At 38.4% G+C, this 26,217-nt stretch overlaps 1 protein-coding gene across 1 annotated transcript; it reads left to right on the top strand.

Annotated features, from left to right (window-relative positions):
- The first annotated feature begins 829 nt into the window (after positions 1 to 829).
- On the top strand, positions 830 to 25,971 carry LOC114358302 (beta-1,3-glucosyltransferase). The gene is made up of 8 exons (XM_028312234.1): positions 830 to 885; positions 1,305 to 1,355; positions 18,028 to 18,137; positions 18,742 to 18,933; positions 23,016 to 23,164; positions 24,690 to 24,879; positions 25,414 to 25,549; positions 25,742 to 25,971. Exons 1-8 carry the CDS (start codon positions 873 to 875, stop codon positions 25,969 to 25,971), a joined length of 1,071 nt encoding a protein of 356 aa, XP_028168035.1. The 5' UTR covers positions 830 to 872.
- Positions 25,972 to 26,217: the final 246 nt, after the last annotated feature.

Genomic DNA, 26,217 nt, shown 5'->3' with positions numbered 1-26,217 from the left:
TTCCTACTGGGTTATTGGAGCAATTTATTTATAACTTTCCATTCCCAATAAAAAAGGTACTTATTATTTATTCATAAATCCATCCACAGTTTCCAATGCATGAACACTTTACCACGAATAGATTTTAAGCGCAAAATTCACGTTCGATTCCCGTGTCGAGCGACTCGACCGGCGCTGTAAGGCCATCAATAATGCGCGCGTCACGGATCCGATCCGAACCCGCGGGATTTGCGCTAAAATCGGCCATGGAAATATCCTTACCTGTAGAGTACCAGTCTTCGTGTACAGGGTTAAACTGCCATTAAGTGTCGAGATGGATTGATGCAGCGGTTGATAGATTAGTAAAAATACTTTAAATATAAGCTTATTTTTCGAATACAGTTTGCATTTTCAAAGGTTTTGGACGTGCTGTGCCATACCCAATAGCACAAACACGAGTACCAAAGACTAGGTTCCGATTTCCAATTCCAATCCGACTTCAAATAAAATCTTCTGTTTATAGNTCTAAATGGCCACAAAGGGGTCGGTGGCCACAACCGGGTCACTTGCCCTATACATTTTAATGAATATTAAAGCAGAACAAGTTTTTTTATAGCGAAAATACACAGCAGGTAAAAGTTTTCGTAGTTCTTTTCATTTACTCTGTCCAACTATATATATATTTTTCCTGCAGTATTCTAACTAAATTCAATTCTAACCAACATGAAAATCAATTAACCTGCAATAAGCTCAAATCATTTTCTTCAAATAGGGCCTCCAAAGTTTCATAGCTCAATGTCCAGCAAACTTTCTGATTGCGGGAGCTTTAAGCTCAGTGCCCATCCGGTCGGCAGGGGAGGCGCACGCGTCCCTCCTCCAAGTTTCCCGCGAAAATGTTCGCGAGAGGTACGCCACATGCGTAGAGGTTTAAAGTAGAGAAATTACTAATCGAAGATTCGTTCAATTTAGTGTACTTAGAATTTTAATGGTCGTGGAAAATACTGACTTAAAACAAAATATGGAAGTGTTTTATTAAATATAGAAAACATTACATGTAGCGTGATAGTGGGCCTTATATACTATGCGTTACATACATTTTAAAGTTTTAAAAGTATATTTAGTTTACAAACTTCTCAGCACTGGCCCATTTATTGTCCCTAAGTTGTGGTAGGGTTAACACTGGGACGCGTAAAAATAAAATGAGTTTTATAAGAGTTTTACATAGCTATAAAACTGGCGATTTACCATAAAAATTGTAACTTTCTTCATCAGCCAGTGAAAATAATACATCAACAACATCTTAATTTTTATGTTTTTTGTTGCAGTTGGAACTTTGGTGCTAATTCTCGCCTACATTAACTTCGTGTCGAGTTTCGGTAAGTGTTTAAGATTTTATTTTATTTGCAGCCTCTTTTAAGATTCAGTATAATGATTTGTGGATATAATAAAGAAACACATTTAGTACTTCGTAGTACAAGAGTCAAATCGCTATAAAATGGGTTTCGGATTCTCATGAAATAAATGTATTAAACGTTAAAAAAATGTTGAAAAGATTGTTAATTATATTATATCATAAACTACCAAATACGAACATGACTAATGTGATGGATCGATATAATTTGCCACATGTAGGTAATTGTTTCATATCGTTTATGTATTCAACGCGTATGCACTCCAGTAGTTAGTTATCAATATTCTAATTCGCTAAATTATCCTCTTCGTTAATAATATTCCACTCATGAATATGAGGACGCGATAATGTTATGCTAATGACTCATAATCAGTTGCTGTCCGAGGATACGACGAACTAGGGAATAAAACAATAGTCAAATTGCGTAGAGAGTTTATTAATAAAGACTAAACTACTTATAAAATGGAAAATACTTTGACACCGCGAGCTAACTCAAGACAGCGCCATCTAGTATTCAAAATAGAGATTAACTTTTATTTCTATGCACATTAAAGACGCGGGCTCGATGTTGTTTTAAATTCTGTCCATAAATAATACTTAACCCCTGTTGGCTAGAGTTCCGTGACACGCAAAAGTTGTGAGAAGTCATTGTGAATAATATATTTACTTCAAAAACTATATTCTTATTTCTGATGTCGCTTGGTAACTTCTTCAGCTCTGTCAAAATTCGGCTAAGTGCGAGTTGCACTAAGATTCTGTAGAAGGAGATACCTACTCGAATTCTAATATTTATTAAAACCATGTGATAGAAAAGTGTTGTCGATTTAATTTTGATTAAAGTGGATTAATTTCATGTAATTGAGGGGCGTTCTAGCTGCTAGGTTTTAATGAGTACACTGAAAATGATAATTTTGATCCGTCCTTTAAATAAAATTAGACCAGTTCCTCAAATGCGTCAACTATTTACAGTGCATGAATACTTAGGGATGATTCAGCTGTGTTGCTTCAGTCGTAGCAGGCTGAAAAAAACACTCTTAAAAAATCCAAAATAGCACCTTTAATCTTACAAATCGACTGAGCACTTCCAATTCATTGGATCCGCCGTTAAATCTCGGAGATGTTCATTTGTATTTATTTTCCGTCCTCAAACCTTCCAATCTTGGCAAAGGGATCCCGCTAATCCATCGGGCCATCAAAGGGCAAACGGGGGCACAGAATAAATAATACCGGTGGCGTTCAATCAAGAGATGCGCCGCGACTTTTAATGTTTGCATCCATTTTGTTTTCTCGAATCTTTTTGAGCGGGATAAATATGAGTTTAATGTGAAAAATAATATTGGGTTTTTTTTTCTAAAAACATGAATTTTCACGTGAAAATTAGTCAACTGCCAAGGGAAAAGTTGAGGTTTCAAATCCTAACTCAGTTTATTTATTTAAAGTGAAAAGTCACATTTAACTTACCTCTTGTTACCTTAGGCTCTGTTTATAGTCCGTTTCTATCGCCTATTAGTGAAGCAACCCTAGATTTAGAGTGCTTTCAATCTATGCTAGAGTTCAAATAGAATTCGATCATCGTTCCAGAATAGCCTTTAATACTAGAATTTGATTTATTTTGAATCGGTTCCTTTACAAATTACAGCTTTAGTATTTACAAATATTTACGAGTAAATGCTAAACTGAGTAAAAATATCCTATGAGCTTTTCCAATACCCCTTTTGTAGGAAAGCACATATTTGTTCTGAACTTTATCATGTAAGGCGTGTCGTGGTATCAACATTTTGAACCAACATCGTCGCCGTAAGTAGTTTGAAATGAAAGAAAGTTATAAGCTCTCTTTAGAGTGTACCCTGAATTATTTAGCAGCGCAGACGTACGAGTGTATAACGTAGACTTAGCGAACACGTGAAGAGTAACTTGAAAGGCAAAGAGCTACTTAGGCTGGAATGCACCATCTTATTTTAAAGTTTAACAGTAACTAAACAATAACCGGTGTTTTTTTGTATGGAATTTGACAGCATTTTGACGTTTGTTAAAGTTAAAGTAAGATGGAGCAACCAACAACAAGCCTTAGAGTCGTTATGAGGGAGTTTTAGAGGAACTGTAAATATGAAGTTTGGTGGTATTAATATATATGAATGCAATTTGTCACATCTTGTGCTTGATAATTTGCATACTAACCTGGTTACTTCTGTGTACCTACCATGAGTTTATGTTAAGTGCGCTCGCTAGCGAGTACGTCAAAAATATCTATGAAGATTTTGTTTCTTGAAAGTAGCCGCTAGGGGCGCTGCACAATATGTCATACAACTAATGTCATTTTTTTACGCAGTCGCTAGCGAGCACACCTAACGTTAACTCATGGTAAGCACACTGAACTCGGTGAGAAAAATGAAATCCTTGTCAAGTGCAGTCAACGGTTTCAATTCATCATCATCATTATTATTTCAGTCACAGGCTGCTATCGTTTGACGGCAATCACCTCTACTAATTTCATTCCTCAGAGATCAGAGTGGTAATCAAATTCTGATTTCTGAGCCATCCATTTTGTTATTTCAAGTTAGATATTAGGCACAAACATCCAGTTACTTGGTTTCGAAGTAAGCATTGTTACGTCTCGTTTNTAAAATTACGTCAGTATTTTAAAAATCGTTACTGATTAAAAATTCATAGTTATTAGACGCACTTCGTGAACCTATACGAACTTAAACTGACTAAAGTCTATTACTATGTCTGAAATTAGATATGACGTCACCAATCTAAAACCTAAAACTCGTGTGTGAGGCTTTTAATATTTGAGTTACAAAACTGAAATCGTTTTGACTTTTTATGAATATTTAACCACTATCGCCTATTGAATTTCGGTTTACATGAAATGGAACGAAATTGTACGTTATTTTTCCTAACCTCACATTAGGGAGTTGTGAGTTAAGCCTATAATTTGTTGGTTTAAGTAGTGGTTTTGTTACATACTTAACTTAAGCGTAAGTATTACTTGATAGTCGGATATTATGTTAAATCAATGTGAAAATAAAAATGCCTATTTTGTTGCCAAGTAAAATAGAAACCTTTGATTTGGCTGTGTTGTGCTATTATAAAAACGAGTAGTTTTTATTCAGCGTGGATTTCTGGAATGGTACTATTATACCATTACGGATTTAGTCACAATTTCATGGGGTTTTTATTCGTGTAACCCATTTTACTTAAAGTTTTCTTATTCTTACTCCTCAATTCAATAGCAAACAGACAAAACTTAAAAAAAAAAGTTATAAACGACCGTATCAACTTTTGTATGCCTTTAGTAAAAAGCATTTTGACCGGACACTTATGAATGTTATCAATAAAATGTGTACCTTTCGTGTTTCACAGCAGTTAGCAAATGGCCGTATGTAGATCAGCCATTTAATTGGGTCACTGTGTGTCTTAAACAAAGCAGTTATCTCTAGCTGCATACATTTGCACTAGAATAAGTGCTCATAAATATTATAGTGTTAATTAATTTTCAAATTGCATAAGTTTACGAGTTACGTTGATATAATAAAATGGCAATATTCTTCACCATTAACATTTCAGCCATAGGACGTCCACTGCTGAACATAGGCCTCTTCCCAATGATATCCAAAATAAGTAATCGGTTGGTAGCGGCCTGCCTGCTACCCTTATAAGGTCGTCAGATTTCCAACAATATTCTTAGTAAGTATTAATTATTTAAAATAGTTGAGGGTGAGCCGAATTCAAGCACCGGTCCAAATTGCTCAGAATTATTGATGGACTTGACATTCGTACGTGTGTTCTGAAGGTCTCTGAATAACTAATGGTGGAGGACCTGGAACTTTGATCTGGCAAAGTTTTGGGATGTGATTGGTAATTGGGGGGGTGAGAATTTGTGTCTGTAAGTTTGCCATTATTTTTAATTACATATTTTAATTACTGTAATTAGGGTGTTTGTTTATGTCAACGAGAACCAAATAGTGAACTCCGTCAGTTTATAATATAACGTGTGAGATTGTAAACTAAGAGTGATTTAGGATAAATGAGATTGTAATCTAACCACGTAGATTATAATCTGACGGAGTTCACAATTTTATGGTTACATTTATTGCGCTGCTCTTTGCTGTAAATTCATACATCTATATATCTTCTATATATATAAAAATGAAACCCGTTTCGCGTTGTCACGGCATCACGTGTGAACGGCTGAACCGATTTCGATAATTCTTTTTTTTTAATGTTTGTGGAAGTCCAAGGATGGTTCTTACGGAAAAAAATATTAAGAAAATCTCTACGCTAAGGCGGTACGAAGTTCGCCGGGTCAGCTAGTTTACTATATTTCTAACCAATTTAACTTCAAATATATCGGCAATTGCAGTCGGCGGTTGCAGTAAGCTCCGATAAGTTACATTTAAAGTGCGGGACAGTTTGAAACCATGCGCTTTGTATTTATTGTGGCAACACTCGACCACGCACATGTACCCTGAAACATGGTCGCCAATGCAGTCAAATAAAATGAATAAATGCTTAGATAGCTTTGAAAGAGGCGAAAATAGAAAAAAAGTTACCTACACCTACTCTAATTAGAACAGCACCATTAGCAAAAGTTAAAACGATGTCACATCGGTGTAAAAAATGAATTCATTCAGTTTTATCTGTGTCATGGTGTTGTTTTAGATAAAAATGATTTGTGGATAATTTTGTTTTATTATTCAAACAACGCTCGCCGGTCACTTTTCCCGGGGACACGATTCTGCGACAAAATAAGAGAAAACTCGAATTTCCGTACATTTTTATTATTTAAAACTGTGTAGAAGAAGAAAATTTTTCCAAATGGGTCTACAATGACGCATGACGAAGTTTTGAATTAACAAACATACAAAAATGTAATTTTCATTTACTATTTTATAAAACACATTTTAAAAGCAATTTGTGTTCCGTTTTTCGGCGTTCAAGCTTTCTTGTGGACGTTTTATTCTTAAGAAGGAATAATAATTCGATAAGTCACCCCTATTTTTCCAGAACGATTTTTATTTAAACGGAATCCATGCAGACTTAAATCTGATAAAATGTTGGAATTTAAAACAGTCCGCCGAAGATCGTTTCTAAATCTTCGAAGCGAAAGATCCAGTTTGCTTTACGTAGAGTCGTGAAAATTCTGATGAAGGAGTCCGGATTTCTATTCCACATTTGGTTAGTCGTATTTGTTTGATCCCAAGATGTTTAGAAACTGGATACACGTCATGATTTACTAATAACATTAACCATACTAATATTCACAGTGCATTAGGCAAAATTAGCACTTACTTTATTTAAAAAACAAAAAAAAAACAGAGGTGTCACCGGCAAACTTTTTCTAAATATCATTCAGCTAGCCATATGAAGCTTCAGCTATCATCCAGACGTGACCGAAATCTGATATTAGTAACATGATTAATTACGAAAACCAGCAAAGTATGCCTGTTAATATGGCTTTTAACTTATCTCCGAACCATTATTGTAACATCAAAAACATCACTCTTTTATACTTTATTGCTCCTGTTACACAAAAAACCGAACATTGTGAACATCTAATTGAAGTAAATACTTGTAAAAGGACTCAACACACATAACGTAGACATAAATGTGCTTACCCACTTCTATAGGTTCCTCTCCCGGCCCGATTCCTTTTAATTCCCGATTCCAAAGTGAAATCCGCGCTCGCTCTAATATGCAGACCTTAGAATTGGGATAGGATCCCGGTGGATACCGTGGAACCCGCGCGACGAGTGCGGGAATTATTGATGGGGCCCTGCCATAGTTCGTACTGTTAGGTCCCCGAATGGCACGGCTAATTTTGGCCTTTTCAGACCTTTAATGGGTATGTAAAGTACTTATAGGTTTTGTTGCAACATTGGTATAGATTCTCATACGAATTCTTGTACTAATTGATATTGGTAGAAACGAGATAAAAGTTGCGTAAGAAGTAGTAATCCCTATTGTCATCAGAAAACTCACACGATGATTAGTACCTCTTCTCGGTATAAAAAATCTATTAGCAATTATTTTTGTCATTGTGCTGTGCGCCATAATCGTATATTACGTAATAGATAATATAATAGTAAGCACTTTGTTTGGTCCTTCGAGCCGGATACTTTGATGGCTAAATAAGTGAATCCAAAACCAACATAACATATTATGCTCAATATACTGGTTAATAACCGTTCAAGAAATAAACAGAATAGCATACCTTAATTGCCACCGACTATACAATGAAATTAGTCGCTCAATGTGCGCAAATCCTTACAAATCGGTAGGTTTAGATCCCCATGGATTGAGCGTGGAAATCGCGCTATATGCCCCGGAATCATTTATGTGGTGTTCACTCCTGACTCCCTATTCTAAAATACGTTTTCGATATAAACTTTTCTACGTCTCTATAGGTACGTCTCTTTCATTTATCATGAGATATTGGCATGAGTAAAAGAGTCACAAAAAGTTGAAATATCGAAATAGTTGTCCAGAATAGGAAGTTCGTTTTTTTCCGTGCTTTTTGTCATTTATTTGGGGAATGCTTATAGGCAATTTTGCGACTAGCTATTGCTTGCTGTAATCGTTGGATGGTTTTAGACGAATTTTATGAGTTTTATATGGTTCTTAAAGGACTTTAAAATAGATTTGAATTTTCAGCCTAAAGGTTACAAGAGTTCGTAACACTTAAGGCGTGCTTAAGATATAAGAAATGGTTTTTGTTTTAATCTTAAAAACAAGAGAATATTTTAGACTACTGCAGCTAAAAACTAACCAATAAATTAAATTCCATGTCGTTTTTGTCTCAAAAATATGTCAGTAAGTATCAGACTGCAGATGAAAATGAGTTTCTCCAAAGCAGTGGTTCTTAACCTTTAAGTCATGAGGGAACATTTTACCAAAGGACAATGACCAAAAGTGGTCCAAATGTCCACCACTAATGAGACCTATATTGGCTTATAGTTCATTAAATAGAGATTAACTTTCAGTATGGGACGAAAAAAAAATAAGCTGTCAGTAAAAAGTTACGACTGCTTGAAAAATTGTAGTAGTTTACGCGCTAATCTCAGGAACTACTGGTCCTATTTGAAAAATTCTTTTTGTCGTGGATAGCCCATTTATCAAGGATGGTTTTAAGTTATATAACATCACCCTACAACCAATAAGGGCGGAGCAGTAAAGACAAATGTTGTAAAAATGGGAAATATTATTCAAACTATTTTCACGCGTACAAAGTCGTAGGCACAGCTATTATAATATAATAATTCATCTACAACCCCGTACCAGTTGGAAAAAAGACTATTTTTACCCCTTTCGCATATTCAAAGTATTCCAATACTATTGTTGTCTTTCTTCTGAGCTTATTTTTTTTTTCTTTTAGCGAGAACCTAACACGGCACACTAAGCGACATGACATAACATGCATAGATTAGTCCAAAATGTGCGATGGATAGACTAATATCGAAAACATTTTTCGGATGAAAAGGTGAAAAACGTGACTTTTCATTCAGTCATAACTTTTTACTGACAGCATAGTTTTGATTGCGGTTTGGTTATAATGAATCAGTATTTAGTAGACTATTTTACTACATAGGTCTCGTTAGTGGTGGACATTTGGACCACACTCCATACATTTTTGGTCATTGTCCTTTCTGTCTTGTCAGGGACCATCTCATAATCATAATCGGTCAAAAGTAAACGAGTTTGACTGAAAAAAAATCAGTTAAAAGTGCTTTTGACGAAGGCGTGCAAGTGCACTTCGTGGACCACTTGGAATGCTTCCAGGGACCACCAGTGGTCCGCGGACCACCGGTTAAGAACCACTGCTCCAAAGCATAAAGTCTTCTCTATTTTCTATGGCAAGATTGCACCTTGAATTTTCTAGTTGACAATTTGTTTTGAAATGTTCTGGAATATCTCCAGGGACGCCGAGGTTGCACAAAGAAATAACATCTTGTCTCATTAAATTATGTAACGTACCTATCTGCTAAAGAATAAAAAGTATCTAAGACGGCAAATTTTGTTACATTTATTTTTAAGTTGTGTGCATATTGCACATTTTAGTATGTATCTGTCATCGTAAAATTGTGAATTCCATCAGATTAAAATCTGACGTAGTTAGATTACAATGTAACCTAACCTAAGCCACGGTAATAATATCTATACGTATATTAATATGTTATGTTATAAACTGACTTAGTTCACAATTTCACGTTGACATAATTTGTTGCGAGTATCAAGTCGCTATTGACATCGGGTTATTGGAGCAATTTATTTATAACTTTCCATTCCCAATAAAATAGGCATTATTTATTCATAAATCTATCCAGTTCCCAATGCATGAACACTTTACCACGAATAGATTTTAAGCGCCAAATTCGCGTTCGATTCCCGTGTCGAGCGACTCCGGCGCTGTAAGGCCATCAATAATGCGCGCGTCACGGATCCGATCCGAACCCGCGGGATTTACGCCAAAATCGGCCATGGAAATATCCTTACCTGTAGGGTACCAGTCTTCGCGTGCAGGGTTAAACTGCCATTAAGTGTCGAGATGGATTGATGCAGCGGTTGATAGATTAGTAAAAATACTTTAAATAAAAGCTTATTTTTCGAATACAGTTTGCATTTTCAAAGGTTTTGGACATGCTGTACCAGACCGAATGGTACAAACACGAGTACCAAAGATTAGGTTCCTAATTCCAATTTCAATCTGACATCTAATAATCCTCGGTTTAGTCATAGATACTTAGTTCAGTCTGTTTTTGTAAAAAAGGGTACATCGGTTGAATAAAACTTAAAACATTTGATCGCACTAAAAAGGGTAACTATTATCTACTTATAGTTCTTGTACTTTCTTTGTCTTTTCTAAGCGGATTGCAAAGTTTTCGTTAAGTTCTGCCAGTGTCGAAGATTTATCCGATTTCCATGTTTAACTTACGCATTTCGTTGTATTTATTGTAGAATGATCCACCTAAGTAAATACATGTAGGTAAAAAGGTACGAGTAATTCGAAATATTGATTATTTAAAATGTTTTTGCCTGTCAATCTGGAGTTCAAATAGTTTCTGGGTTGCAATTATTGCATCAATAAAGTCAAAATAACTAGAGATCATAGAATCTTTCAACTTAAATTATTTGTTATTAATCATTTGTGTGCGCCATTCACTTTCCCATGAATAAATGAATGTTTAACTGAACTGAATATCGTTTTATGCTAATCTTATGGCTTAGCAAACCCATAAAATATAAATTGTTCGTCTTACGCGTGTATGGGACGAAAACACGATGGTATGGTTGTCTATTAATTTTATACGTGTTGTTGATGTTGATAATCAAATAAACTCTATAAAGATCCATGGGCATTACAAAATGGTTGTCGTTTTGAATTACCTTCATTTAGTGAAGAAGCAATTTAATGTAGAGTCTTAAAATATTGAATAATTTACAATATTCACTATGACCACCTCTTGTAACATCATGGATGCAATAAATTGATGAGTATTGAGCATTTTATACTACTTGGTGTCTTTGCGCTTTGCGCTTCATCAGAGTCTGATCAGTAGATATGGCACAAAAAGTTGTTTTTGTAAGTAAATCAATCACTGATTCACGGCACGGTAATTGTTTTTAAAGAATGCGTTGAGAACTTTCGGATNAGACTATAGTCATACATATAGTTTAATCTGTTTTTGTGAAAAAGGGTATATCGGTTGAATAAGACTTCAAAACTTTTGATGGCACTAAAAAGGGTAACTGTTAGCTACTTATAGCTTGTACTTTCTTTATCTTTACTAAGAGGATTGCAAAGTTTTCGTTTAGTTCTGCCAGTGCCGAAGATTTATCCAATTTCCATGTTTAACTTCCTACGCATGTGCCAACAGCTCATAGGTTAAGTTAGTTTAAATATTGATTTTAAATAAATACTTAAATATTTTTCTTGTGAATCAGTTAAAAACATAGTGTTTTTTGTTTGAAATCTTTGTATCAATAAAGTCAAAATAACTAGACATCGTAGAATCTTTCAACTTATATTATTTGTTATTAATAATTTGTGTGCGCTATGCACTTTCCCATGAATAAATGAATGTTTCACTGAACTGAATATCGTTTTATGCTAATCTTATGGCTTAGCAAACCCATAAAATATAAATTGTTCGTCTTACGCGTGTATAGGACGAAAACACGAATGGTATGGTTGTATATTAATTTAATACGTGTTGCTGATGTTGATAATCAAATAAACTATAAATATCCATGGGCATTACAAAATGGTTGTCGTTTTGAATTACCTTCATTTATTGAAGAAGCAATTTAATGTAGAGTCTTAAAATATTGAATAATTTACAATATTCACTATGACCACCTCTTGTAACATTATTAGATGCAATAAATTGATTAATATTAAGCATTTTATACTACTTGGTGTCAAATAAGATTCTTTTTCTTTGCGCTTCATCAGAGTCTGATCAGTAGATATGGCACAAAAAGTTGTTTTTGTAAGTAAATCACTGATTCACGGCACGGTAATTGTTTTAAAAGAATGCGTTGAGAACTTTCGGAGAATTAATTCAGTTGTTTCTGCAAATTTCCTTTAGAGGAAAGTGGAAGTTTTTTGTTTTAAAAGTAAAAAGTAAAATGTCGTCAACAGCTGCCAGTAAAATATTGTTGTACTCTTTTTTAAATGTCTAAGAAAATGGAGCGGTCCTTTAAACTGCAGAGTATAGTCAGCGCTAAAGACATTGGCAAAAATTAACACATTGATGAATCATTCATTCTATCTAAACTACGAATCGAAACCGTTAAGTTTGAAACTATGCTATGCCATTTCCCCAAAGAAATTGACAAATTTTTATCGATTTATAAGTGACCCAAGTCATTATACACCCTGTATGCTCTTAACCCATCAAAAAACTTTAGAGATTAATCCTAATACTGAGACGCGACTCTTCCATCTACCCCGGTAATCTGAATAAATCCGCGAATCATTGCCCGAGCGGGGAGTCGAACATGAATAATGGACGATCTCGTGAGCTGAGACACATTAAAATCGCATTCAGGTGTTTTATGATCGGTCGAGGTAAACGTATTGCGAAAGGTAAGGCACCTTGTGGGTTAACACGATTATAACACCAATTGGGTTGCGGGTTCGACTTCTGTCGGGAGCAAATGTTAGTGGCGAGCTTTAGCTATTGTTCCCGTTTATGTTTAATTTGAACGCATTCAAGTGAATCTTAGAGAAATAATTAGATGAGTAATCGACAGCACAATTTTAGTCAAAACTCACTCTTATTAGTTATTACAACCACTTGAGATGCCACAGTGTGTAACATGTATGCTGCTTTGGCTGCATTATCCTGTCATTGTAATATTGATTTCTTATTGGCTTCATTGAATTTACAATGAGGCTAATTTGACCAGTAATGCCCTAGTTTTATTTATTCCTTTGTTCTATGTGGACTTCAGTCCAATGATCGAACTGAATGAACTTTCCCTTGGGGCAAACTTCCCCTTTACTGGTTGGGTTTTTACAAGCGATCGAGCTGTAGATCCAGCTTTATAATGGTTAGTATGTAGGTATACACCAGGGTTTGATATCGTCTACTTTTGCTATCACTTTTTTTTTCAGTCTTGGAGGCATTGGTTGTAGTGATATATGCAACTTCGACGAAATTATTTGACGCGTCATCATAGTTTCAGTCTACGTCACTATCATGTCCCATCCTAAAATCTCCCCGATAAAATTTTCACTTTGCGTAAACCCTTTAGAGAACGCACTGACAGTCTTGAGGCATAAATCCGTGGCGTGATATAGCTCCGTCGACTGCATTGTCTGATCGTATAGATCACTGATCGATCACTGATATGCCATGAGGTAGGCAGGCACGCGTGACACGTTGACATATAACATATACCTTTGGCTGGATACGATGCAGGAGATTAATGACATGGCTGTCGAATGTAGGCGTACAGTGCGTCTGGTTTCATGTTCTCCATCAATGTTCAGAGATGACATTCAAGAAGCAGGGAATACGATGGTATTTAACGTAAAAGTTGTGGGAGAATGTATTTACATTCATGCTACTACTGTAGTGCATTATAATCTGTGACAACACTAAGCCTGAAAAAATGCCACTGATTTGGGATTCGAGAATACTTATCGTGGTGGTCTCTTCAATTTCCAAGTGAGACTACAACATGTTTGGGTTTTGAATTGAATAAACCTAAAATATTATATGCATTTTATGATCTTCGATTAAAAATTTAGTATTCGGCAAGTTTCGAAATAATATTTTGCAAATCCATCAATATTTACAGTCGTTGTTAATTTGAAATCAAATATTCAAAAAACGTGACAGGCAACGTTTACTGAAATGTTTTCAGCTGTGTTATTCTATACATGCATCCAGTGTACGGATGGCACGTCTAGCTTAACACTAGCTTAACACTAGCTTCTTATGTGGTCGTAATAGGTTCTAGTTTTCAACAACAATGTACAGTCTGATGTGCTTATCTGGTTATGGTTTAGCCAAACCAACGCGTGCAGCCTGAGTGCGCGAAGGTGATGGCGATCGGATGTCGTGTATGAATTTGTGGCGATGAGAAAATGAAAATATAAGTATAATGAATAAGAAGTATTAAATAAGTATAATAACAATAAATACAGATTAAAAATAAATTTGATATAATTAATAATCATAGAATAATTAATGCAATAAATCTAAAAATCTTCCTCTCTCCTAAAATGCAGTGCCCGACAGGGTCCATAATTGTATCTTACCTTACCAATAACACCTTTTGTAAACATTATGGAAGCAATAAACTATTGAGTATTGAGTTCACATCAACGCATCCTTTCATTGGTCGCGCGATCTATGCACGCGCCATAGAGATGTAGAGAGACGCCATCTAATGCGCTGAGTTCTAAACTCAGTGTCGCATTAGAAATTCACACACACAAAGTAATCAAAATATGTGCTCATTATCCACTGCGCGGTATCAGTACTCAACTACGCAAGCAATGTAAATTATTTACATTGTGACGTCGCTGCTGTCATCATTGCTCACACGAGCAATGTGTTCTGTTTTTGGGCATATTGCTGCGACACCGACCACGCCCCCTGTCATATCTCCCTTTAGTTTCTGTGATCTGTGGCACGCGCAGTGATCGCCATCGCCGACGCGTTCAGAGCCCCGATTACGGTAACTTTTAACGTTTCCAATCCAGACACGCTTCTCGATTCTGCGATACGATTGGTCGTTCAACAGCGTACGTCAGCTGTTTTGACCAATCGCATCGCAGAATCGAGACGCGTGTCTGGATTGGAAACGTTAAAAATTACCGTAATCGGGGCTCTGTACGCGTTGATTCGGCTGAAGCTTTCCTGTAAAGTAAGACGTGGTGTCACGTTCGCCGCGGATCCGAACCGCAGCGTGAGGAAAATGCCGACGACTGAAATAAGAGCTTACGTCTTACAATGTTTACTTTCACTGTTTATTTACTGGTACACAACATATTGCATTATTCATGACTTTGAACAGTCATTTTTAGAGCATTTTTAGATTAAAAGACGATTAGAAAGATTATTTATTTATTACTACAGTTGTCTATGATTTACATAAATCACATAAGTGACGCAGGTTGAGTTTTAGGTATTTTTTTCAGATCAGCAATACGAAACCTTTTCCTAAATATGTACTTATAAAGAACCATACTTGTGGCTGGGTAGGGCAAGATCAAATGTTTAATATTTGTGGATTTTAAAATGTCTATATTAGAGTAAACATTCCCTGTGCTACCCAAAACTAAATGTAACAACTGTAACATAGCAAGGGAACATCTACCTCCATATAAAACCCAAGAACTCCTTGATCTCTCCTAAAACACACCTGAGCCAATAAATTGATGACTTTATCAAAAGTTACCCGAAAAAGGCATTATCGGTTCGCATTGGCAGCCGGGCCCGGCATGAATTATGCAAACGCCGATAAGCCGCCGTCAGAAAGTTGTGACGCGGGATTAATGTCCCGGCACTTGCTGCACCAGGTTAGGCAGCTTTGATCATTATATCCTAGGAAAGGACTTGTAATTGCTATACTTACACGGTTATGCAGATAGTGTACAGACTAAAGTCAGCCGTCTTCAGGTTGTTGTGACGCGGGATTAATGTCCCGGCACTTGCTGCACCAGGTTAGGCAGATTTGATCATTATATCCTAGGAAAGAACTTGTAATTGCTATACTTACACGGTTATGCAGATAGTGTACAGACTAAAGTCAGCCGTCTTCAGGTTGTTGTGACGCGGGATTAATGTCCCGGCACTTGCTGCACCAGGTAATAGCAGCTTTGATCTTTATAATTATGCCAGCTTTGAACATTATATCCTAGGAAAAGACTTGTAATTGCTATACTTACACGGTTATGCAGATAGTATAGTCAAGTTGTAGAACCTGGCTATCCAAGAGTTGCAACAGAGAGAGGTGGGAATAGGTTAGAATCTAAACTTTTCCCACCATTTATTATCTTTAACATGATCTAAACTTGAGATCATGTTAAAAGTTATCTTGATAAGGAAAAGCATTGTTTCAGGCAACCAATAATATAAGGGACTATGGGATATTTTTCCAGGAATATTTTTTTAACTTTTTAAAAAAATGTTGGTCGCTCTTATCACATAACCTACAGTTGGAGAGAAGCTGCTTAATTTACATGCTAGCTTTACTAAAACTGACAGATCTGAAATAGCATGCCTATTTCAGATGTGTCAGTTTTAGTTATTGTTGCAAGTTACAATCCGAATTATGCAAATATTGTGACACGGTTAAAGCCGGCTACATTAGCTACATGCATATTGTATCAATAAACATTAACTGTGGAGAATGTACCCGTGGGTATCTGAACTATCTGATAACAGCGCGATAAGCGAATTACATATTGCTATTACCTTATCAATAGTTTAAAACGGTTTGGATATTTTCGGACATCTGCCATTTGAAATGGAAATAAAATATTCCAAAAATTATCTTAATTGATAAACAACGTTTTAATAAAACCGTCGTGGTTAGAGATTTGAAATCTCTTGATCTGGTGGAAAGAAAACCCAAGACACTGAATTGAAAAATCACTCTGTCTCTAGACGCAGACCTGACTACATAATTCTAATTGAGACATGTGAGACCAAAGTGCCTTTAGGTTGTAACCTCAGTTATTCATACTCAAATAATAAAAATGTCTTTTCAAAATATTAAGATTGTCGTTCTGTCTCCTACCTAAACTTGCTGTGCCCTAACTAGGTCCACATTGTATAACTGCCTAAATTGTAAGACCTAATGTGAATGTGCTAATGTGGTTATGCAATAAACGATTGAGTAGTGAGTATTAAAACAGAAAATGGTACCGAGAATAGCCAGGATCAATCCCTGAAGTGATGTTTTCCATAACCATATTCCATAATGTGCCACAACATCGGCATTAACAGTGACTTACAATATCGCGTTCCGAAGATGGATGCGCGTCAGGTGCGTCATTTGTCATAATTTGACGCTAATGCCTCGTATGACGCGTCTGTTGATTCCCGCCGTGTGCTGTCGTTCGGTATTAATTGCTATTGGATATGGATGATACATGACTGATGTATAATGGCACGGCAGACAGTGTGCGTATTAATGGACTTATGAATAATATTATGGACTTTGTATAATGAATAATGTTTGACGTGACAAAGAATTTGCGTCATATGAAATATATTTGTCCATAAACTATGACTACTGCTATAGTAACTAATAGATCTAGCGCTGAACTGAGTCAGTGCTTGAGGGTAGGGTGATTTTTTTCACATCAAACGTCAGTGAGAATTCAAATCTTCTCCAGATTTGTATAATCTTTCACGTCATAATTATGAACATGTCACTCCTCCTGTGCCGCTCGCATACCTCAGGCAACTAACTCAATTAAGCTTCAACCACACCAACGCGTGCAGATCGTCATCGCCGGCGCGATCAAAGGCCAATGACAGGTCGCGCGACCCATGACAGTTCACGAGACCTGTCATTTCCCTATGACCAGTGGCGGGGCAAGACCTAAATTTGATGTGGGCAAGACAGATTTCGCGAGGCCTTGTTCTGTGGCGACCTGAAGACGGATTTTATGAAATAATAAAAAAAAACGGGTCAATGGTCATTGACCGTTTCTGATTTCTTGATTCAGTGATTATTTTTAAAGGAATTTTGCGCCAAAGAATAATGTTTGTCACTTAAAACCGTGTTGTTGCTTAATTTTGTGTTTGATTATGGCTGAATTTGTTTGGATTTTTTTTTTATCTACATTGTTTAGCTATCAATAATTTATATTTAATAGTCAATGTTTCAAAATTTTTGATGCGCGAGGCCCCTTGTACCGCGAGGCCGTAGGCGGTGGCCCACGTCGCCTACGCCTTACGCCGCCACTGCCTATGACCGCGGCGCGTTGGCGATCTGCACGCGTTGGTATGGTTGAAGCATTAAAGCTAGATAATGTTTGAAGTAAAAAAGAAGCTTATGACAAATATGTTGTTATAGTATGACTACTGTACTGTAGTAATTGGTGAACTATTGTCGATTTGTCGCTGGTCTTTCTAGTATGTTATACAAGTTCTTTGTTACAGATTCGAGAAACATAGTGTTCGTTATAGTAAGTCAACCGGAGCCGTACCACGCAAGCGTGGCTTCGCTCCTTAAACAGGATATAGAGGGCCAAATATTAGAAATAGATAAGGTAAGCCGTCAAAGGAACCTCGGTAACTGTAATTAATCTTCTCTAGACTGCTGCAACAACGTCGATTAATCGAAGATGACCGTATATGATATTTTGGTAAGCTCGGTCAGCGAGTAGTGTCGAAATAATGAGAAGTTTAAAATCTACAACGTGTTATGCGAAAGTGCAGTCTAACCTACTTGAATACATAAGACGGTCCCTTTTGAAAAATCGTTCGCTCTTTGTCGCAGTTCAGATAAAAAGCTTGTCTGGCTTGTCATTTGATAAAATTATTTTTGCATAATGTTTCGTTCGTTTCAGCTGAAAGACGCACTGCTGGACAAAGGCCTCCCCCAAGGATTTCCACAAAGACCGGTCCTGCGCCGCTCGCATCCAGGCACCTCCCGCGACCTTCACCAGATCGTTGATCCACCTAGTGGGAGGCCTGCCCACGCTACGTCTTCTGGCTCGTGGTCTACGAGTGCCCTGCCCTCTGCCACTTGATTTTAGCGATTCTGCGGGCTATGTTTAGTGCCTTAAAAAAATATGCATTTTCAACGTCTCTATTTTGCACAAAAATAAGCAAGACAAAACCCTTTCTTTATCATATCACGTTTCCTTGTAGATACTGCCAAGAGTCCACCTCACGCACATAGACTTCCCTTCGCCCGGCGCGTGGACCGTCATCCCGCTACTGCGGCCCTTAGTAGCCCGGTACAAAGGCAGCGACGTGCGATGGGTGCTGTTCGTGGAGCCTCATACTGCTGTGAGGTGCAGCCAGCTGCTAGACGCTTTGGCTGCTGCAGACCAGCAAAAAGTAAGGCTCGTTTACTTCTAGAAACTGCCAAGAGTCCACCTCACGCACATANTTCAACCTGCCATTATTATTTCTTATAAAATAACAAAAAACTATTGTCAATTGGTCAATGTCATCATTGCATTGCACTGATGGGATAGAAAAATAAACAAGCAAAACCTTAATTCGTTAGCAAACGTCATATTTATTTAAATGTTAGCAGCACTGTTTCTTGCACTGTTATGTTGGCAGGTTTGACTCTTACAGTACCTAGTGCAAGCGAAAACCGACACTAAGGTGACGAACCTTTTCATTCCGCGACTGTACATAGCATTCATGTATAGCCTGACCATGTTGCGGAAAACTAATGGTACTAATTTCTTTTAATGGCAACAGTAACTGAAAACTTCATTGACATGTCACCTTGCATGTCAGTCTATTGCTGTCAAAGTGTAAACAAAGTTTATTTTAAATGTGCGCTATTGGTTTTATGAATTAAATTGCTGAAATATTTTCATAGTCGTGAAAGAAAAGTGGTTCACAATGTGTTAAAGTATTTGTCGAAGAGAAATACTAAGGGTTTGGACAATATTTTCATTGAATAATGTTTCCGACAAAGGTTGTCAAATTGACTGACATGTTTATCGTATAGTACAGTCCACTATGAAAATTAGCTGTGGTTTGTTTCAACTACCTATTTTAAAAATTTTTGTCACTTTTTAAGTGTTGAATTTTATGGGATTGGGATAGAAGTACCTACTGAGTTTGAAGCGTTCATGAGCAGACATTGCAGTTGAATATTCAAGTTCTGAATTTGATTATTGATGAATAATAAAATAAATTTTACTAGCTCGATTGATGGTTTCATTTAATTTATTTAAATCAGGTTACCTATAATAATATTTTTTCGTTAATTTATGAAAATATCAAATTAGCCCGTAATCCTGAATCCTGATACATAAGTCGAGTTAGTAGCCTATTAATTTAACACAGGTACGACTGTACTCAGTGTTGCACTATCAAATGCAATTGACGCGCCTCTATGCCAGGGTTTTATGTTCCTGGTCAGGCTATAAGTACTGTGGTGCATGATATTCTGTGAATAAAAAGCCTGAAAATATGTCACTGATTTGGGAATTTTGATCTGTTACCATGGTATATTATCTTCAATTTCCAAGCACGGCATAAGAAGTCACTTTGTGACCGTGCTTTGTGTGCCTATTCTCAGTCTTGCAGGTTTGTATTAAATTAACTTGACTGTCCAAAGAGAAATATGATTCCAAATATCTTTCATAAAATATGGCATATAGGTATTTACTTAATTGCGAGTCTGCAACAACGGTATTTTTAAATATCATCAGCTTTGATGATCATCGATTAAAAATTTAGTACTCGGCAAGTTTCGAAATAATGTTTTGCAAATCCATCAATATTAAAATTTACAGTCGTTGTTAATTTGAAATCAAATATTCAAAAAACGTGACAGGCAACGTTTACTGAAATGTTTTCAGCTGTGTTATTCTATACATGCATCCAGTGTACGGATGGCACGTCTAGCTTAACACTAGCTTCTTATGTGGTCGTAATAGGTTCTAGTTTTCAACAACAATGTACAGTCTGATGTGCTTATCTGGTTATGGTTTAGCCAAACCAACGCGTGCAGCCTGAGTGCGCGAAGGTGATGGCGATCGGATGTCGTGTATGAATTTGTGGCGATGAGAAAATGAAAATATAAGTATAATGAATAAGAAGTATTAAATAAGTATAATAATAATAAATACAGATTAAAAATAAATTTGATAATTAATAATCATAGAATAATTAATGCAATAAATCTAAAAATCTTCCTGTCTCCTAAAATGCAGTGCCCGACAGGGTCCATAATTGTATCTTACCTTACCAATAACACCTTTTGTAAACATTATGGAAGCAATAAACTATTGAGTATTGAGTTCACATCAACGCATCCTTTCATTGGTCGCGCGATCTATGCACGCGCCATAGAGATGTAGAGAGACGCCATCTAATGCGCTGAGTTCTAAACTCAGTGTCGCATTAGAAATTCACACACACAAAGTAATCAAAATATGTGCTCATTATCCACTGCGCGGTATTCAGTACTCAACGTTCGAATAATCTTTAGTAAACTACGCAAGCAATGTAAATTAATTACATTATGACGTCGCTGCTGTCATCATTGCTCACACGAGCAATGTGTTCTGTTTTTGGGCATATTGCTGCGACACCGACCTGTCATATCTCCCTTTAGTTTCTGTGATCTGTGGCACGCGCAGTGATCGCCATCGCCGACGCGTTCAGAGCCCCGATTACGGTAACTTTTAACGTTTCCAATCCAGAAGCGCTTCATCGATTCTGCGATACGATTGGTCAAAACAGCTGACGTACGCTGTTGAACGACCATTCGTATCGCAGAATCGAGAAGCGTGTCTGGATTGTAGACGTTAAAAATTACCGTAATCGGGGCTCTGTACGCGTTGGTTCGGCTGAAGCTTTCCTGTAAAGGAGGACGCGGTGTCACGTTCGCGGCGGATCCGAACCGCAGCGTGAGGAAAATGCCGACGACTGAAATAAGAGCTTACGTCTTACAATGTTTACTTTCACTGTTTATTTACATTTACACAACATATTGCATTATTTATGACTTTGAACAGTCATTTTTAGAGCCTTAGATTAAAAAACGATTAGAAAGATTATTTATTTATTACTACAGTTGTCTATGATTTACATAAATCACATAAGTGACGCAGGTTGAGTTTTAGGTATTTTTTTCAGATCAGCAATACGAAACCTTTTCCTAAATATGTACTTATAAAGAACCATACTTGTGGCTGGGTAGGGCAAGATCAAATGTTTAATATTTGTGGATCTTAAAATGTCTATATTAGAGTAAACATTCCCTGTGCTACCCAAAACTAAATGTAACAACTGTAACATAGCAAGGGAACATCTACCTCCATCTAAAAAACCCAAGAACTCCTTGATCTCTCCTAAAACACACCTGAGCCAATAAATTGATGACTTTATCAAAAGTTACCCGAAAAAGGCATTATCGGTTCGCATTGGCAGCCGGGCCCGGCATGAATTATGCAAACGCCGATAAGCCGCCGTCAGAAATACAAGGGCAGCGACGTGCGATGGGTGCTGTTCGTGGAGCCTCATACTGCTGTGAGGTGCAGCCAGCTGCTAGACGCTTTGGCTGCTGCAGACCAGCAAAAAGTAAGGCTCGTTTACTTCTAGAAACTGCCAAGAGTCCACCTCACGCACATAGACTTCCCATGTCCCGGCGCGTGGACCGTCATCCCGCTACTGCGGCCCTTAGTAGCCCGTTACAAGGACAGCGACGTGCGATGGGTGCTGTTCGTGCAGCCTCATACTGCTGTGAGGTGCAGCCAGCTGCTGGAGGCTTTGGCAGCTGCTGACCAGCACAAAGTAAGGCTCGTTTACTTCTAGAAACTGCCAAGAGTCCACCTCACGCACGCAGACTTCCCTTCGCCCGGCGCGTGGACCGCCATCCCGCTACTGCGGCCCTTAGTAGCCCGTTACAAGGGCAGCGACGTGCGATGGGTGCTGTTCGTGGAGCCTCATACTGCTGTGAGGTGCAGCCAGCTGCTGGAAGCTTTGGCAGCTGCTGACCGGCACAAAGTAAGGCTCTTTGTTATACCACATCATGTTTACTTCTAGAAACTGCTAACAGTCCAGCTGCAGACCAGCACAAGGTAAGAAAGCAGTAAGATGAATAAATCGATAGTAAGTAGACGGCAACTTCTAAGTTTTAAGGTTCTAATTCCTTGAACCAGAAAATATAAAACATACATGAAGTAATCTCTATCAGTTTTATGAAAAACTCATCAAAGTGCCATTTCACTGGCCACCTAGACTCTAGAAGAGAAATAATACAGGTTGCGTATTTTCATTGAAACCATGGGTTTTTTCTAATAGAAAATTTTAGTATTCATTGATGTATCAAACATAATCGGCTCAGAGCTGACATTTAATTATTTGACAGTTTTAGATTTGGCCATACCATGCTCACTTGGAAAGCTCTCCCCATACAGATGTTACCATATAATATGCTTCTTCAGGAAACCATGTGGATAGGCTACCCCCTGAGCGACGACGAGCCCACCATCATCCACCACTTCACGTTCTACGAGGACCTGGAGGAGGAAGGCGGCTTCGTGTACCCCAACTTTGCCAGCGGCTTTGCGATGAGGATGGAACTCATTGAAGGGTTAGTAGCTTTCAGGTGTTTTTATACTATAGGTTCGGCCAAACCAACGTATGCGGCCTGCGTGCGCGATGGCGATAGCGATCTGACGTCGTGTATGAATTTGTAACGATAAGTTCACATTATCGCGTCCTGTCATTGGTCGCGGCGATCTATGCACGCGCAGTGATAACCATCATCTCGCCATCGCCGACGCGAGCTACACGCGTTGGTTTAACCAAAGCTTAAGGTAGGCGTTAGTTACTTATAAAAAGAAACCAGTAGTTTGCTGACCAATATCCTCGTTTAATTGTCTTCCTGGAAAAGGTGATATTTTGCCAAATAAACTATGATAGCAGATAGCTATTTTGATATTGGATATGTGACTTCAGAAAATACTTGGAAATAAAGTCTGATTTCCACTTGGGAGAGGCCTTTGTCCAGCAGTGGACATCTTTCGGCTGAAACGAACGAAAGTCTGAATGCAAAAAGTAATTTTCTGGAGGAAGAGCAGTGTACAGGTATTAAGGATTCTTTCTCCATTCCGGTTAACTCTATCTAAATGCAAATATTTCAGCTTTCTCCTTGATGCTCTTAATAAAGATGTCAGACCCTTTATTATTGTATCCTCTTTCTTTTCTCAAACTTTATATCTTTAGGCTCCTCTACAAAGTAGAGAGCGGCGAAAGGAAACTGGCCCCGTCTACGAGCTGGCCCAGCTGATCTACGGCGGCGGGTCCGACCCCGGCCCGCTGTTGACCCCCGACCTGAGCTTCTGTATTGTGTCGGGGGACAACTGCGCGACTTACCCTCGGCAATTTGACATTCATCACCATCATCATCATTTCAGCCCTAGGACGTCCACTGCTGAACATAGGCCTCCCCCAATGCTTTCCATGTTGATCGATTGGTAGCGGCCTGCGTCCAGCGCTTCCCTGCTACCTTTATGAAGCCGTCGGTCCACCTTGTGGGTGGACGTCGCACGCTGCGTTTTCCGGTACGCGGCCTCCATTCCAGAACCTTGCTGCCCCATCGGGTGCTAGTTCTGCGTACTATGTGCCGTGCCCATTGCCACTTCAGCTTGCTAATCCGTCGGGCTATGTCAGCGACTTTAGTACAATTTGACATTACTCGTTCTCAAAAGTGTACTTCTTTTAGGCTCCTCTACAAAGTAGAGAGCGGCGAAAGGAAACTGGAGGCCGACTTTTCAATCGACCCCGCCTACGAGCTGGCCCAGCTGATCTACGGCGGCGGGTCCGACCCCGGCCCGCTGTTGACCCCCGACGCCGTGAGCAGGTCTGACGCAGAATGTGCACTTCGCAAAATGAGCACTTCAAAAAATGCGCACTTATCTATACAAATGTAAAGGCTGAAGACTTTGTTTGTATAATATTAGTATGGAAAAGTGCGCATTTCGCGAAATGCTCATTTTGCGAAGTGCACATTCTACGTCAGACCTACCTGAGCTTCTGTATTGTGTCGGGGGACAACTGCGCGACATATCCACGGCAATTTGACATCACTCGTCCTAAAAGTGTACTTCTTTTAGGCTCCTCTACAAAGTAGAGAGCGGCGAAAGGAAACTGGAGGCCGACTTTTCAATCGACCCCGCGTACGAGCTGGCCCAGCTGATCTACGGCGGCGGGTCCGACCCCGGCCCGCTGTTGACCCCCGACCTGAGCTTCTGTATTGTGTCGGGGGACAACTGCGCTACATACCCACGGCAATTTGACACATGTGTAAGTAATATGCTTATTATTTTTAGTACAGTTTATTGCTTTAATAATTTGATTAAGCTTTTGCAATTTTAGCACAAATGGATATATTAAGTTTGTCCATTAGCCGGTTAACATACGGATACGGCACCAATTCAACATAAGTTTTTAACTTTTTACTAAAAAAATCATAGAAAAAAATCGATCACGCGATTATAGCATACTACGTTGCGACTTAAGGAGAATGTGGCCAAATTGTGTCTTGAGCCACAACAAGGTTTTAAGAGAGGGAGGGAGAGAGAGTGAAAAACGTGTATAACTTTTTTTCCTCCATCTATGCTGGTGTCGTAGAAAATAGCACATATACATGACTGGCTTAAATACTGTCCAAAATTACTCGATTACTGGTTTAAAACACGATGGAACTTATGAATTTTTGGAAATGGAAAATCTTCTTGCTATTTTTATCTTATTCGATCTTTTTTCTCGCTTGCTTAACTATTGCTTCACGCATTATAAAAACCATAGAGTAGCGATTGAACCCAGCACCTTCGGCAGGGCAGCGCCATTCCGGAGGAGTCGGTATTCTTCGCGGTGAAAACGTGGAGCGGATTCCACGGCACCCGCGCGCGAGTGGTTAAGAAGACTTGGGGAAGATACGTCACGCATCTGCAGTTCTACAGCGATAAGGATGGTATNCACCTTGTGGATGGACGTCTCAAGCTGCGTTTTCCAGTACGCGGCCTCCATTCCAGAACCTTGCTGCCCCATCGGGCGTCAGTTCTGCGTACTATGTGCCGTGCCCATTGCCACTTCAGCTTGCTAATCCGTCGGGCTATGTCAGCGACTTTAGTACAATTTGACGTTACTCGTCCTAAAAGTGTAGGTACTTCTTTTAGGCTCCTCTACAAAGTAGAGAGCGGCGAAAGGAAGTTAGAGGCCGACTTTTCAATCGACCCCGCGTACGAGCTGGCCCAGCTGATCTACGGCGGCGGGTCCGACCCGGGCCCGCTGTTGACCCCCGACCTGAGCTTCTGTATTGTGTCGGGGGATAACTGCGCGACGTACCCACGGCAATTTGACACATGTGTAAGTACGAATACTTGCTTAATTTAAAGCTTGCTTATTGTCGGTTCAATTTATTAATGGTTTTAATGATTTTGTCATTAGACGGTTAGCTTACAGATAGGCCCATATAACTTTACCAAAATTGTGTCAGGTATAGTTATATGGGCCCACCTCTATGAGACCAGTAGGCATAGGATGCGCGCTGCGATAAGCAGTTATCACGCCGTTTTATCGATTTTGTGCATACATTTTGTCGTTAAAGTATATCACGGCGCGCATCCTAGGCTCCTAGCC

Source organism: Ostrinia furnacalis, unplaced genomic scaffold (assembly GCF_004193835.3).
Source record: "Ostrinia furnacalis isolate ACB-3 unplaced genomic scaffold, ASM419383v2 OfSCF3837, whole genome shotgun sequence".
Classification (NCBI taxonomy): Eukaryota; Metazoa; Arthropoda; class Insecta; order Lepidoptera; family Crambidae; genus Ostrinia; species Ostrinia furnacalis.
The sequence above is the reverse complement of the archived record's forward strand: the minus strand, read 5'-3'. Positions and strand labels throughout refer to the sequence as shown.